Source organism: Homarus americanus, unplaced genomic scaffold (genome assembly GCF_018991925.1).
Source record: "Homarus americanus isolate GMGI-L3 unplaced genomic scaffold, GMGI_Hamer_2.0 scaffold824, whole genome shotgun sequence".
Lineage (NCBI taxonomy): Eukaryota > Metazoa > Arthropoda > Malacostraca > Decapoda > Nephropidae > Homarus > Homarus americanus.
Genome location: NW_024719328.1, coordinates 3,634,116 through 3,650,357, shown reverse-complemented (window position 1 = coordinate 3,650,357; position 16,242 = coordinate 3,634,116). Strand labels below are relative to the sequence as shown.

The 16,242-nt window shown below is 42.6% G+C and overlaps 1 protein-coding gene across 1 annotated transcript in view; it reads right to left on the bottom strand.

Moving 5' to 3' along the window:
• The window catches only part of LOC121860017 (organic cation transporter protein-like), a 93,783-nt gene that overhangs the window by 58,219 nt on the left and 19,322 nt on the right, over positions 1–16,242 (bottom strand). The window contains exon 4 of the mRNA XM_042357031.1: positions 10,261–10,429. Coding sequence (XP_042212965.1) covers positions 10,261–10,429 — 169 coding nt within the window. The remainder of the gene's footprint in view (positions 1–10,260; positions 10,430–16,242) is intronic.

Genomic DNA, 16,242 nt, shown 5'->3' with positions numbered 1-16,242 from the left:
TAGTTACGCATGTTCTTGTAAATGGATGGGCAAGGTTATTGTTTAGTCTAATTTTATTTTTTTGTTTGGCATTTGTGATAATCATTTTAATGTATCGCGCTCAGACATTACGGAATTAGCCGAGTTATCCGGAGTGACTCAATCATCTGAGTCAGTCCTAGCACCTGGCGCTATTATAGACTTGCAAGAAACACAGGTGCATATCCAGCGAGACACTTCTCTTGAGAATAGTGAACAATTTATTGATGAATCATTTGACGATGTAAACCGTAAAACCCTTAGGTAAGATCGCAATTAAGACACCGCGTAGTCACCTAGCGAGGACGGTAACACCTACTGCATTGCCCCGATGCAACATCGAGTTCCTAAGAACTTTGGCGCAAAAGTCAAGCAACCATTAGTATGTACCCACTGTAAGAAGAAAGGTCAAACAATGGACATTTGTTACCAGCTCCAGAGAGGTGGTGTCAAACCTAATATCCAAACAACCCTTCCCACCAATCCGCAACAGTGACAAGGACCACCAAGACTTATTCAGCAGCTGCCCTGACCAAGTCTGATACTGAACAGAAAGCTGAAATGTGGTGTGGGTATCATCAGTCTGACTCCTATACTCCGATGATTGTCAAATTCTCCAAAGATGTCGGATATGGGATATGAGTTACCACAGGTAACACAACAGCGAACATCGCGTCGTTGCTATCACAGGAAGTCGGGGGAGGACCGTCGACTGTCCCAGAACGAAGTAGGATAGGTATACCAGTACCAACGCACAACAGCACTTCTGTCGCAGCCTTGTTAATAGCGGCGCTGAATAAAGTGGAAGTGTTATTTGTTCCGGCGAGGGTTGGGGAAGTAGAGCTTGCCTTAGACGGGTGCAAGTTGCAAATGCAATCTCATTCGCATCCTATCAAGAACTACAACAAAGATCCTCCCACCGAGAATTTCTTATTCGACCTACTGACACCGATCTCTCAGGTGTTTCCAGCGCTCAGCTGGATATTACAGTAATAGTATCGTTCATACTACTTTTTTCTAGACTTGGTAAATCATTTTCTGCAGATTTCTATATAGTCCAAGACTTTAATTTACCAGCTGACGTATTACTAGGTCTTCCAACTCTAAAACATAATATGATAGATGTTCATCCAAGCAGATATGCTATCACTGTTAATGGTGTTTCCTACAGTGCCATGCTCACGTCTGTACCATTGCTCTCCGCAAGGGTGAATGTGTTGTCCACCGCTCCTACTACGAGGAAGATGGATCTCGAGTCAAAGCGAGTCCAAGACCCCACAACTCACTTCCCCAGCGTGATTATAGCAGCGAAAGTTCGATCGTGCCTGCAACTTTAACAGGTACTCTCCATTTTCAGAATGAGGAAATCACCAGAGCCACTGTTAGCTTACCTGACGTTTACACAGGGACTGGCGTAGTCTGTCTTACAGAAATGTAGGGTTAAAGTCCTGTCATTCTAATTTACATTGAGTACGATTCGTCCTGGTGGTTTAACAGATGTCCTAGTTCTCAACAGAACACGCGCATTACGAATATTTAAAGAGGGATGTTATTTGTGTGATATTTTGGTTTTATCATAATAATGTTGCCCATCAGCCTACACAATTCCAAATTGGTAGTGTTTCACCTTCAATTAAACAAACCAGACAGGAGAGGATAGAACAAATATCACCACATGTTAAGGTAATTGATCACCCTTAAGGCAAGACTAGGCTCCTAGAGTTGCTTGCTCACAACAGAAACATTGTAGCTTTACCAGCGGAACAGCTAGATCACACAAGTTTAACTTCTCATCACATATCTTTAAAGACGGACACAAACCTGATTTACATACCAGCTTACCGACTACCACATGGCCAGAGCGCTCTCGTGCAGGACATGGATCACGATATGTTAGAGCAAAACTAATTACGCATTCAAAGTCTTCTTTCAATAGTCCACTGTTTTTAGTCCCTAAGAAGGATAGAGGTTGGCGCCCAGTAATTGATTTTAAGCGCATCAACGGAAACACTATCCCGGATAGGTATCCAATGCCAGTCCTGAGTAATATTTTGCAATCTTTAGGCAAGGATAACGCTGTATTTAGCTACCTTGATATGCTTAGCGAATATTGGCAAATTCCTCTTGACGAGAAATCTCGAGAGATTGCTGCTTTTAGTACTCCGTTGGGCCATTTTGAATTTCTGGGGATACCATTCAGTCTCAGAAATGCCCCACTGACTTTTCAAAGGATGATCAACACCTTGTTTGCGGGTTTACTAGGTACCACAGTATGTGCCTACATAGATGATCTCATCGTGGTCAGTAAGGATGTTGACAGTCATAATGCCAAACCCCATGAAGTTTTCCAAAAACTTTCTACAGCTGGACTCAAAGTCAAGCTTTCTAAATGTGAATTTTTAAAATCAAGAATACAATTTCTTGGTCATATAGTTGACGTTGACAGTTAATGACAAAGTTAGAGCTGTTGCCCAGTTCCCACGTCCTACAACTGTTGATAAGGTGCGTAGTTTTCTTGGTTTATCTGGATATTATCGTTCTTTTATTAAAGGCTATGCGACATTAGCTTCACCCTTGACTAAGCTACTTAGGGAGGATGCAACTTCTGTGTGGAGTGCTGAACAAGAGGATAGTTTTATTGCATTGAAGACAGCACTTACCAATGACCTTGTTTTAGTATTTCCTGACTATTCTCAACCATTTACTCTGTGTACCGACGCCTTAGGACAGGGAATCGGCGCTGTACTTATGGAGCTGCACACACGAGGAAAATTTAGAGTAATTGCTTTCGCCATTCGTAAACTTAATGATGTCGGAACACGTTATTCAGTAACACATCTAGAAACGGTAGCTGTTGTTTGGGCACTGAAGAAGTTAAAGACATAATTTTTGGTGATAAAATAACCGTCCATATGGATCACGTGGCAGTGACAGAGCTGTTCCATGGCAAAAATCTTTCAGGCAGACCAGCACGCTGGTATCTAACCATTCAAGAATTCGACCTCGTGTTCAAGTATTTACCGGGGAGAGCGAATGTGGTCGCCAACGCTTTGTCCAGGAACATAGCACCAGTGACGCCTGTATCTTCGTTCACTCTCGCAATTAGGGGATGGACAACGACTCGATCACTTGTGGCATGCAGTCATTTTTACTCAAGAGTCGGGGGAGGAGGCCAATCTTCCAAAGTTACCTCTTCCGTTCAATCAATTTGAACTACGACAAGACGTACTCCATCGCTCCAGGCAGACAGATCAGGGTATTGTTAGGCACAGTGTCGCACCTGATACACTTCAGGCAACCGTTGACAAATGCCTTGCGGAAATCAGAAACAAATAGTTTTGGAATACGATGAAAGGAAACGTAGAGCAACACATTGCTAAGTGTTTATCGTGTGCTCAGGATAAGGGTACTACTTTGCCACCGGCTCCAATTCTACAATATCCTACACCAGAACGTCCGTTTGACACAGTCGCCATTGACTTGTTACAACTAGTGTGTGTGTGCGGGAAAATTTTTCTAGATTGTGATTTTAGTCCCACTGAAGGATAAAACAGCCGAGTCTGCGGTTTACGTCATAGTTATGCATCTTATATGTCCTTTTACTACTACCAAGGTTCTTCTCTCCGACAACGGATTAGAGTTCAAGAATCAACTTTTAGCACAAATATGTCGACAATACGGCATCCAATAAAGTTTTATCACAGTTTATCATCCACAGGTAAATGGCCTTGTTGAAAGAACCAATCATAAAATCCTAGAGATTCTTTGTCCAATCGTGAATCATATGCACAATGCATGAGAGGATTGGTTACCTCAAGTCGATCAATAGCTCTACGAGCAAATCACCCTACTATATTGTTTATGACATAGACAAACGTCTGCCCTATTATTTACTTACGGTCAAGCCATGCCCTGCCTATAATGTGGACGATTTCGCTACCAAGCAAATCAGCGTTTTCACAGATATTCATGGCCAAGTTCGAAAACATTTAGCAGCGTCACTCACTGAAATGATTTATAAAAACAACATAAACAGGCGAAGCCTACAACACTAGAAATAGGCGATGCTGTTATGGTGCGAGAACCTGAATGGAACTCCAAACGTTCGCCCAAATTAGCCGGACCATTCCGTATTATCGCCAAAGAAGCGGGTGACGAATTAAAAATTTTAAAGCCATATTCATAAACTTCAGACGTAGTACATGAGAACAAACTTAAAAGGGGCCACCCAGATTTTACTCCCCAGGAATGTTAACAATGTCCCAGACACATCTGCCCAAATCGTAAACGCATGAAGTACACCAAGTGTCACTAATGATAATTATCGTTTAAAACGACGTTCTGCGAAACAATAAGATGAATCAACCTTTTCTAGAATGGCTTGGATCATCGTAATCATGCTCCTACACCTTTGTGGCACCACCATGTTGACGGACACGTTCAGGGAAGTCCTCAAACCAGGTGCCTTAGCTGCACCTTTGGGACGAGTTCTCATCGTTGAAGACGTCGTGACCATAAAATAAGAGCTGCACGGACTGCAAAATATATTGCGCCACATGGAGTCTATTGATGGTCAGCCCCAGACAGCTATGGGCACCCTTGAAAATCTACGGCAAAATCCTTATATTTCTATTATGATATCACAAACTGTAAATCTTCAGCTACTTCGTCTCAGGACCCTTCACAAGAATATCGTCGCAGCTGGACGCTCTATTTCATTATCTCAAGATGACATTGCTAAGAAGATGCGTTCTCAAACACAAAGAAAGCGAGGATTATTTAATTTTGTTGGTCTCATTCAAAGCACCCTGTTTGGCACAGTGACTGCCGAGGACAGCTAAACTAGAAGACCATATGAATATTGTTAATCAAGGCGTACTTAAACAAAATCGTGCTATAACGCAAACTTTCCATGCAATTAATTCTTTGGAGTCAAAGGTTAACGCAATTATTTCTGAGTCTAACCATTTATCAAGGATTGTTTATAATTTAATGAATTCAGTGCCTACACTGGAATGGCTTATTTCTTTTTCTGAGTATTTGCATGCAGAGGAAACCTTTTCTCAAGCTTTATCTAATAACAAAGACAAACTAATTGCAAGTGTAGTGGATGCAGGGTTAGGACGTGTGGATGTGCAGCTTGTGCCTGTGAAAATTCTTCTTGAAGCTTTACAGATAGCCAAGACGAGTTTCCATTTTACTCCTATTTTCACAGATCAAGAGGTAGAATATTATTACTCTCTGTTAGAGTCAACTCTCATGTACAATGCTATACTTATCCACATACCCATGTTAGTGCAACGCAAATTTAATGCATGGCATGTAGAACCTTACCCATTGTATTCTAATGACAACCTTGTTTACTCTGGAAAGGCCAACCGAACTTTTGCTAATAGATGAAGACTACTCTTTGTTACCAGTGGATATTCCTAGGGTATTATCAGGGTGTAAATCGTCATACCTACACTTACACGTATATCCAGCCTATGTATTCGCATTTATTCCAGCTGCAGAACGAATATGTGAATTGGCGATCATACAAACCAATGTTCGCACAGCGCTCAAGCAGTATAGATATACACAGATTTCCAAGAGAACTGTGTTTCATGCACATCTACATAATGTGCAATATTTTTTTCCCTGAAGAAACTAGTGTCATTTTACGGTGCCAGGATGGTGGTAAACATCTAGTTGTAAAAGGCTGTTATAAGGCTCCGTACTACTGCGTAATAACCTGTCGTTCATTGAAAACCTTGCCTTCCCATCACTTTGAATTTAAATCTAACTTCAGATTTGATTCCTATGTATCCGGCTCCTAATATGACTTTCAGTTAACTCAATATAGTATCAGATAAATTAAAATTTATTTCTTATCTGAAGGGGTCACAGTTTGCTAATTTAGAAGATAATCTGCCATTTCATTTTTCACGGGGATTCGCTATACTTAGTTAAACGGTTCACACTATTGTTTTAATACTGGCAGTAATATTTTTGTTTCGTTATTATAAATCAATATCATCCAAATTTTCCATTGTACATAAGATACTCTCCTGTAAGGAGCTTCAGATTAGGGCTCCAGCAGCTGCTCAACCTCAGGTTGCAGCTTCTCCAGTTTAGTGTCTACCCTTATATGCATGTAACATAGGGTTTTTCTGTGAGATTAGTTAGTTCCTCGTGGAGCTCGGAAGGTGGTGACCAAGCAATGTATTAGCCCCTGTTTAATAGAGAGTATGGGTTAATACATCAGTTTTATATAATTCCATCACCTCCATAATTTTCCATGAGCAGTGAGTTATCATCTATTGAACATGTGATCACTAGTTTCCACTGGAAAGCTGCATCCCTTGAGCAGGTTTACAGCCAGTTATCACTCAACCCTCACAAAGCATAGATGCTGACTCACAAACTATCCCAGATAAGCTTACCTTCTATTTCCTAACACTCACAGCTTCCAGTGTTAATTACGGTGATATCCTTGTTAACTGTGCAGAGAGTATATAAAAAGAAAATGGAGAAAAGACCATTTGGATTTTGAAAACTTAACCCATAAGCATTTTTATATTTAGCTAAGATACCTGTCATCAGTCAAGCTCAGGTGATTGGAAATGCTTACAATGGGACAGTGGCCCCTGCCCAGGCTAAAGCTGAGGCCATTAATACCTTGCCCATTCCCACAAACTGTAAGGCAGTCCAACGCCTTTTGGGTATTACAGGGTATTATAAGAGATTCTGCCCTAACTTTTCTGGTGTTGCATGACCATTAACTGATTTAGTTTGTCCTAAAATGGGTTTTCTGTGGACGCAAAGTTGTCAAGAGGCATTTGAGAAAATTAAGGCAATTTTGATGTCTAAACCACTATTAAGGGGATCAAACTTTGACAAGCCATTTGTTATACAAGTTGATGGAGTGACATAGCAGCTGGGGCAGTTTTATTGGAAGCAGGTAATAATGATGTTTTGCACCTGGTATCTAACATGCCTACTAAATTTAAACCTCGGTTAATAAATTACTCTACCATTGAGAAAGAAGCAGCTCCATAAGGGCACTAGATAAATTTGTAGTATACCTTGGGAACAGCAACCAGAAAATCATTGTATATAGCGACCTCAACCCCTTGCAATTTGTTACTTGCATGAAGAACAAAAACCAATGTTTAACTCGCTAGTGTTTGGCATTTCAACTGTATAATATTGAAATTAAACATATCAAGGGTAAGGATAACATTATTGCTGATACCCTGTCTAGGCCATATGAGGCAGATCTGATAACTGTGTATTGCCAATGTAAAATCCTACACGTTTATTTTAAGAAGGGGGGTGTTATGCATTGCGTAATGCACAGTAATGGATTGCTTTATGCATTGCGAAATATTTTTTATGCTCGTTGCCCTCCCCTTCCGCTGTGGTGTTGGCGTTGGTGTCGGGACGTATGTAAGTAAAATATTTTGTATAATTATTTGTGAACAAAACTGGTACTAGTTACCTAAAAATTGTCCTAAGATGTATGTATGTATGTATGTTTAACTATTTTTGTAGCTCTATGTTGGAGTTATTTTAAATTAGTGTTGTTAGGCTTGTAGTCCAACGGTACACTGTGGGTTTTGTCAGTCACTGCTGGGCATTGGAAGTGAGAAAAAATCTGAGTTTGTCAGTGGTGCATACCTTCTCAAATATGGTTTAGTTGACTATTATATATTCAGTGCTGCTCTATTATTATGTATTGTGTGTTAAGTGCAATTAATTATTGTGGTGTAAGGTGGTTTATGATTTATATACTGTGTACAATCAAAGACAAAAATCGTGTCGCGGTTTTGTCCAAAGATTAAATATAACTTGTAAAACATTATGAGAGCCTCCTAACACAAGGCAGAGCGCACTAAAAGTTTAGCCCATCGGCATATGTTTTCACCAAATTTCACGACACGACTTTTGTCTTTCATTGTTCATATTAATTGTTTATTAAGGATGGAAACCAAGTGCAGCTTACCTTTTTGAGGAGTCATTGTCTACGATGTTTTGTCCTATGCTAAATATTTTTAAAGTCAGTGATCTTGTATATTATTTATTCTCTTGATTTAATTTATCTATTCATTATGTAACCTGCACTTTTATTATGGTAAACTGCTGTAATTAAATTGTATTTAAATATTTTGTGACGTGTATAATTCCAAACCTTCACTTCTGAACTGTTATGATAAAGTAAGAGGCTGTGATTGAACCCATGACACACAATTTCGACCTTATTTGTGTTTATAACTTTTGCAGTTAACATTGTTTGTCGTGTATTGAAGTAACATAAATTTTAAGTAATATTAAGGACTAAGCTGTGCTGAGTTGCCATTTTTTTGTGCCATATGTGCCCTCATTATTATATTAACTTTTAACGTATTTCAAGTTGCTAAGTTATAACATAACAATCTCTACTGAGAAAACTAAGGTGTTCAACACACAAGCTGGTAACTGCAAACGCGGCCCCGCCAAGCTCAAGATAGGTAACGAAACTATTTACTATGTGTTCTTTTAAATCTTCCATACAACAGCTAATCCGCCAATGTACTGACAGACTGAAACCTTTTAGAAGTGTAGGGGAGTACAGCACACATTGTGGTGCTAATATTAGAATTGTTAAAACAATGCACCTAGGCTATATAAGATCTTTGATAGATTACTACGCACCAGCCCTGGTCCTTCGTAATAGAAAAGTATTGACAAACTCGAAAAAATGCAAAACAAAACCCTCAGAATTATCCTAGGCTGTCCCATGAGCACGAAAGTACTTAATATGAGGAAAGAACTAGGTATACCCAGTGTCAGAGATAAAATTATTGAAGTCAGCCTCATGTTAGCCCTGAGGCTTTTGCGTGGTGATCCTGACAACATTGTTTCCTTAAAACTGCTAGAATGTATGAATCATGAGACTAATAAATCTAAATGGATCCAAACTACAGCTACACATATGAAGATGTTTCGACTAGACCATCTGTACAAAGTTGAGACACAACAGCACTTCCTTCTACCCTGGCGGACAGTTCCCTTCGATATCACAATACCGACATATCCGCCTAAGAGATTAATTATACAAAGTATTTATCTCTAACATACTGCCACTCTACAAACTAAATTAGTTGCCATACTCACAGCCATTAAAGTTATTGAAACTACTGTCACCGACAGTCCCATCATCACTGATTCTCTATCCTCACTACTCTCCCTTGACACCTTCAACTTAAGTTGTCACGCGCTTGTCTCTGAAACCAGACACAAATATGCGTACGTGGATGACAAGGATGTCAAGATCAAATTTTTTGTGGATCAACTCTCACATAGTCCTCAAAAAAGCATGAGAGAGTTGATGCCCTCGCCTAACTCGCGTCTTACAAAGACACTGTTGGATACAATTTGGGTCTGTCAAAAAGAACATTTAAAGCTGTAATCAGGAAAGAACTTGTAAATGAAATTCACGCAAGCAAACAAGTGCAAACGGGAAATAGTCAATCCATTGTTTTTGTAATGATGCGATGTATCAGTGAAACATTTAAATGGTACAAAGTAACAAGATCTCTACATTACAAGATGTTGTAACCGCTAGACTAAGGTTAGGATAATAGTATCTCTGACAGTTTGTTCCTCAAGCAGATGTGAACAAAACTAAATGTAAAGTGTGTGGTCAAACATATGGCCACACACTTAAACACTACGTCCTTGACTGAGTGAAGATAGAACCTTTTAGGGACAGGCCCAAGCACACTGTGTGAAATGGCACAACAATTTATCTCTAATGGCAAGATAGGTAACATATAGCATTAAGTTGCTATATCATTTACCATGTATAGAATTAAACACAAAATGTGCTTGAATATCTCTCATGCAAATGTGAATAATAAAGTGTGCGGCCAGACATATTGCCTCACACTGCTGTACTCACGCAGTTGCGATAAGTCACCCTCTATGTACAGAACTAAACAAAGAATTTATTTTGAAATATAATGTAACATTGACTGCCATAACATCCTGATCATTGGGGTCTGTCACACACGCTCTTAATGACCTTTATTCTGTAATCCTTTTGTGCTACCGCTCACAGGATGAGTATGGGGTGCACAATAAACTAGCCCCTTTAAGTGGCAAGATTAAATTATGGAGTGAGACCCAGGAAGAATGTACAGTACACTTACAAGTAGCCAGCCAAGTAATGATACAAACTACCAAACTTATAATAGTATGAGATACCTGGAAACTCACCAAATCAAGACAAGGTAGTAGAAGACGGGTATCGAGAAGACCACTTGTAGCCACCTCCAGGACTGCACCAAGTAAGATACACCTGGCACCATCATGTACCCAACAGCCCAGGGAAGCAGGTAAAGTGAGCACACATAGTTCCTTTGTGACGGTGAGCACAGTTCCATAGCTGTTGGGAGTAAAGTGTCTCTCTTAGTGATCCATAAGACAAATCCCATATTACTATTTATGCTTTGTAAACCATACTGCTGAGCAGGACATGTGATCATTTAATTCTCTTTTAACTCCACTTTGCTCCCTGGCTGAGTTTCTCTATAGTCTGCATCTGTTTGGCTTTCTGAGCTTGGTAAGTATGCCTCCAACTTGTCTAGTATGTACACTTGTAACTGTATACCTGTTCCATCAGTCGGGCTCAGGTTATGTAATACAAACAATAGTGAATATGCACAGAAAAATCGTTCAACATTAGAGTTTTTTTGAATGTAAAACGCTTCAAAGACATGAGTTGTATTTGATCCTGAGAACCTATTTTATAAAAGAGTCAATAAAAGTGAACCGTTAATATGTGAAAACCTTTCAGCCATGGCACCTGGGGGTAATCCGAGGTTTACTCATGTCCTAAAGGAATTGGGATGAGTCGAGGTGCCACGCATATTATTCTTTCTACGGCAAATATCATATTTCATTTGACGATTAACTTACTCCCCAGATTTACCCGGAATATGACAGTCATCTGCAAATGTATGACAAAAAAGTGTAGCTGCACGAGGCTTGGTGAAAAATTTTCAGAACTTCCTGCACCCCGAAAAAAGGCTTATTAAGTTGGTAAAAATTTCCCCATGCTAATACTTAAAAACTGTCTCATGTGTCTGTGAGTGGCACTAGGCATCCTTCAGGTCAACAGTACTGTAGTTGATGAGAAATCTCTCTTTAAGTTTCACCTTCATTTCTGAATAATGGTAATCCTTAAATTTAAGATTATGGGTCAATTTGCTTAGCTATTATAGTTAAAGAATGGCTGTAAGACTACCTAAGGCCTTCAGTGCATGAAACACTCTAGACAAGAGAAGTGTCATATCAGATTGTTGAATCACGTTTTTACAGAACAGTTTAGCCACATTGCTGGGAATGCTAGTGTGATTCAGTTCCAAGTGTCCAGGAGTCTTTCTCAATGTAAAAATTAAGACAATTTTGACTAGTAAATGGTCTCCAATGGGAGTGGGATATCTTCAGTCTTCTTAGACAATCCCAACCGTGTTCTCTACACCTCTCCCCCACCCAAAGGTGAAGGCACTGAGGAGGTACCAGTTACAACTTGTTATACTTCGCCATACAACCAAATGCTCGATGAAGTAACTCACTTATCACCCACAGACAAAGTTAGGAAAGACGCAACACCTAAAAGGGGTAATGGCCAAACACTGGCTCGGTAATATCCCTCTAACACGGAAATCCACCATATTCATCACACGATTGCGGACACAGGAATCATGTAGAATTCAGTGGTCTCCAATCTTTTCATCGTCACGGGCCAGTGGAGTAAAACCCAAATCTGTGTATCGGTAATTATAAATAATTTATATATACAATATGCATATGCTGTACAGTAGACCCTCGGTATTTCGTGAGATTAGGACCGATAATTATAATTACAGCGAAATTTCACTTTTACAATATGTTGTTCTATAAATTACAATGGGGACGATGGGGTAGGTGAACGGAGACTCAAAAAATACAACAACAATGTCTTTAAGACGTTTACTTCATCAAACATTGGTAGAGGCTTCACTGTATATTGTACCGATGCAAACAGTATATTGCTGTCTTCTCATAACCTTTACGCAGCATAATAGGAGTTTATGCTCGAAAAATAAAATGCGTTACAGCAGAGAGGAACCTCAGATATTCTACCAACTGAAGATTAAATCGTCATCCGCCAGGTCACCCATGAGTCAGCTGACAGTTGCCACAGATTAAATATAGTTTTTTATCAATTATTTTGAGCATAATCACAATGGCGTGGCGATTGACTATGTTATGCCAAGGCATAATTTCGTATTATAATTTTGTATACTAGGTGTTTGGTTGTTTTCTGTCCCATGCAGCAGTTATTTTGGCAAATTTAGTGAAATATTCGTCTATATATTGATGTATTAATTACTTAAGAATATTCTAGAATGTATTGCAACATTTTTGTTTTGATTTACTTATTATTGTAAACCTCGATCAGGGTAAAACGTTCTAGAATCTCCCATGCGTTTGTGGATGGTACTAGAATGATCGAGGGGGGTCTGATGAGGTATACAATATAAGCACCTGCGAGCAGACTAGGGTCCACACTCTCGACTGCCGGACCCGGAGCTGTGAAGACCGCCCTCTCTCTGCTGCCATTGTTGGCCAACTTTCCTGACCAGACCATCCACCACTGACATCGTCGACAACATCTCACGAGCGTTTTCGGTCTATCGAGCATTAGTTTGCCCTCCCCACTGGTGGTGTGAGTGACCCACACTCCAGCTGGAGAGCAGCTACAGCGTGATATTCCTGACGTGGTTTGAGCTCTTTTCCTTCTACTGCTATTTTTCCTTTTTTCGCTCTGGCCTAGGGACCTGCACCCTCAAAAGTGTATTCGTCCTGCGGTCCTCCCTGTAACTGTTCACCTCCCTCCCAGGAGATTGTGAACACGAAAAGGGATTGGAGCAAGAACCCATCCCTCTGCAGAATCTTTCCAGGAAAACCGTGATCGTGCGGGTCCACCTGGAAAGAGGGTAGCAATCCTCATCCTTCCCCAATAGGCACACTTAGCTCACGTCTATAAGTGAGCAGTCACATACACTAGGAAGTAGGCTTCCCCAACGGGGCTCCGGGAGAGAAGCTCAGGAACCACTCTACGACCACCCGGCCATCAAGTGCCTGTGGGGAGTGTTGAAATTCCCCTGCTACTTACTCAACCTGAATAGGTAGGCTCTGAACAACAGAAAGCCCCAAAGAAGAAGAAAACAACACTTAACCACCGGTTATGGAATGCGTACGCCCTCCTGTCCGCAACCCCCGCCTGAACCGCCAACCCGACGACCCGAACCACGACAGGCTCCGCACAGAGAAAGCGGACCAGCTGCGGGCCTTCCACGAAGCCCTGAAAACCAAGAACAATACCAGCCACACCACTGCCACTGGCCCCAACAACTCCACCACCACTGCCACCGCCACTGAGGACGACAACTGGACGAAGGTTGAAAACAAAAAACGCCGACGTGCTTTTTCGGGAAACGAAATCCGTCAAGCAGCCCAAAAGGCACCCATCACCACCACCAGCTCACCCACAACGACACTGCCAAAATTTCGGATCTCGAAAACGGACACGAAAATGACATATGGCGCCATCACAGAGATGGAGAAACAAAATCCACTGGCCAAGTTCTCAGTGCGGTCCAACCTAAAGGGGGAGATGATTATTCACCCCAGAGACAAGGACTCCGCCACCACCCTCGACACTTACCTGAAAAACACCACCACCGTTGCATCAACCAAGCTGGACCCCGTCCAGAAACTGATGAAGTCGGTAGTCCTCCGGTACCCAAAGGAGCTACCCCTCGAACCCCTGGAGAACCACCCGAAGATCCTAAAAGCCGAGAGATGCTCTCCCCCGACCGACAAGACGGCCACCACAAAACAAGTGCTCATAACGCACTATGGTCCACTCCCCAGCACCATAGACCTCAAAACCTGGGGGATTTACGAAGTGAGGCCCTTCATTCCGGAGCCCCTGCGGTGCTTCAGATGCCAGAAATACGGGCACCATCAGACGAGGTGCACGTACAAGGAAATCTGCGCCGTCTAAGCGCAGAAGCACGGCACACACTCCTGCCTCACCAAATTGAAGAATGGGGAAAAAATTGCCCCCAAGTGTGCCAACTGCGAGGGCAAACACCACGCCTGGAACCCTGGATGCTCCGAGAGGACAAAGAGGGTCCAGATAGACCGACCAGCAGCAAGACCGGCCCCCACCGCTAGCACACCAGCCCCACCAAGAACCTTCGTGTGGGAAACCCAAAGGCAAAAACAACAAAGCCAACCCCCTCAACCGGTCAACACACAAAGTGCAGCCCACTTTCCTGGCCTCCCTACGGCCACACCTCAGCCCCCCAAGCAGCAGGCAACGAGAACAACTGCGAAAAGGACAAAACAAGCACACACCAAGGCACCAGAAGGAATGATACACGTATCAGACCTAGCCAAGGTACTGACAACCTTCGCGGAGGGCCTAGCCGGACTACTGGGCCACAAGATCCAACCTACACAGCTCCAAATACTCATGGGGAGCGTCCTCGGGCAAGCCGCCACAGCTCCAGCCACCTCAGTGGAGGACACCATGCCGGCCCCCACACAAGTGACAGCCGAGGTACACTCTACACCGAAAGAAGTCCACCGGGGAACCAAAGATATCGTCAGCTCCCAGAAAAAAACTGGACATTTCAGCTCCCCTGAACCGAACCACGGCCCAGAAGGTAAAAACCACCACAGAACAAGAGGATATGAACCTGATCCAGTCGGAATCAGACATGAACATATCCATTGAGAAATACAAGAAGTCCTCTATGAAACGGTGGTGGAAAACACCAGCACCCTGACCATCCTTTCATGGAATGCTCAAAGCATGGAAAACGAGAAACACCTCCTGCAAGAAGCAGCAGCCAAGGACAAGCTTGACATTATACTGCTACAAGAAACACTTCTACAAGAACACCACTGTTTCAAATTCAGTGGTTACAAGACATACAGGAGGCATTTCATGCGGGCGTCGACAAGAGGATGTATGATCTTGGTCAAGTCGAGCATACCCTCCTTCGAGGTCATGCAGCATTTGCCATGTGGGTAAAACATTGAGACACAGGCCGTCAAAGTAACTCTCCAAGAACGGGAAATAACTGTCCACAACATCTACAAGAACCCAAGGGGCTCACTGGAGGTGACTCAATTATTCGCTTCGGCCGCTGACCACGCCACACTCTTAGGAGGGGATTTCAATGCACAGCATCCCTTCCTAAGCTCGGTAAGCCCCACAAATGAAGACGGCCTACACCTATACACCACTTTTCAAGACACATCCGAGATCGCCCTTCTAAACACCGGAGAGCCCACCCACATTAGGGGAGGAAGGCTAGATCTAACCTTTGTCTCCAGTGCACTACAGCCTTCGGCCTCATGGCAGCTACACCCCACGCTGACCAGCGACCAATTTGCCACCCTAACAACACTGAAGGTGAACAAACTCCCCACTCCACCCGTGCCGAGTTGGAGATACAATACCCAAAAGGCAGACTGGGAACTCTATAGGAAACACCTGGCTTAGTGGCGCGCCAAATCACAGCGGGCTGGTACAGCACCCGTGGACGAGACAACCCTCCACAAATAATTGGTCGAGGCGTTTCACCAAGCGGCAGAAGAGGCTATTCCAAAAACAAAACCCACATCAAGACAGTACACGGATTACTGGTACTACTGTCCCAGGGTGAAAAAACTCAACCATAGAGTTAACATGGCCCGAAGAAACTACAGAAGATATCCCCTGGACACAAACAGACATCTCCTGCAAGACATAGTCAAGGATACGAGGGAAGAGAAGGAAGAAATCAAAAGCGTAAGCTGGATCAAGTGGTGCTCCGAGCTGAACGAGCACACCTCCCTCGGCAAAATGTGGGCCCAGATCCGAAGGGCATCTGGGAAGGCAACACCACCACCACCAACCCATCCCAACCCAGAAGAGGAAGCCGAGAGACTTGCAAAACTCTTCTCCGACAGAGCAGCAACGAAAAACCTCCCGAGACACGTGGAGGAGACACAACGGCGTCTGCGACAAGTCAGACTCCAGATGATCGAAGAGGCCTGCAATGGTGAAGATGACACCGACAGACCTTTCAACCAGCAAGAACTCCAGAAGTCGCTAAAACGAAGCAAGGACACAGCACCAGGGGCCGACAG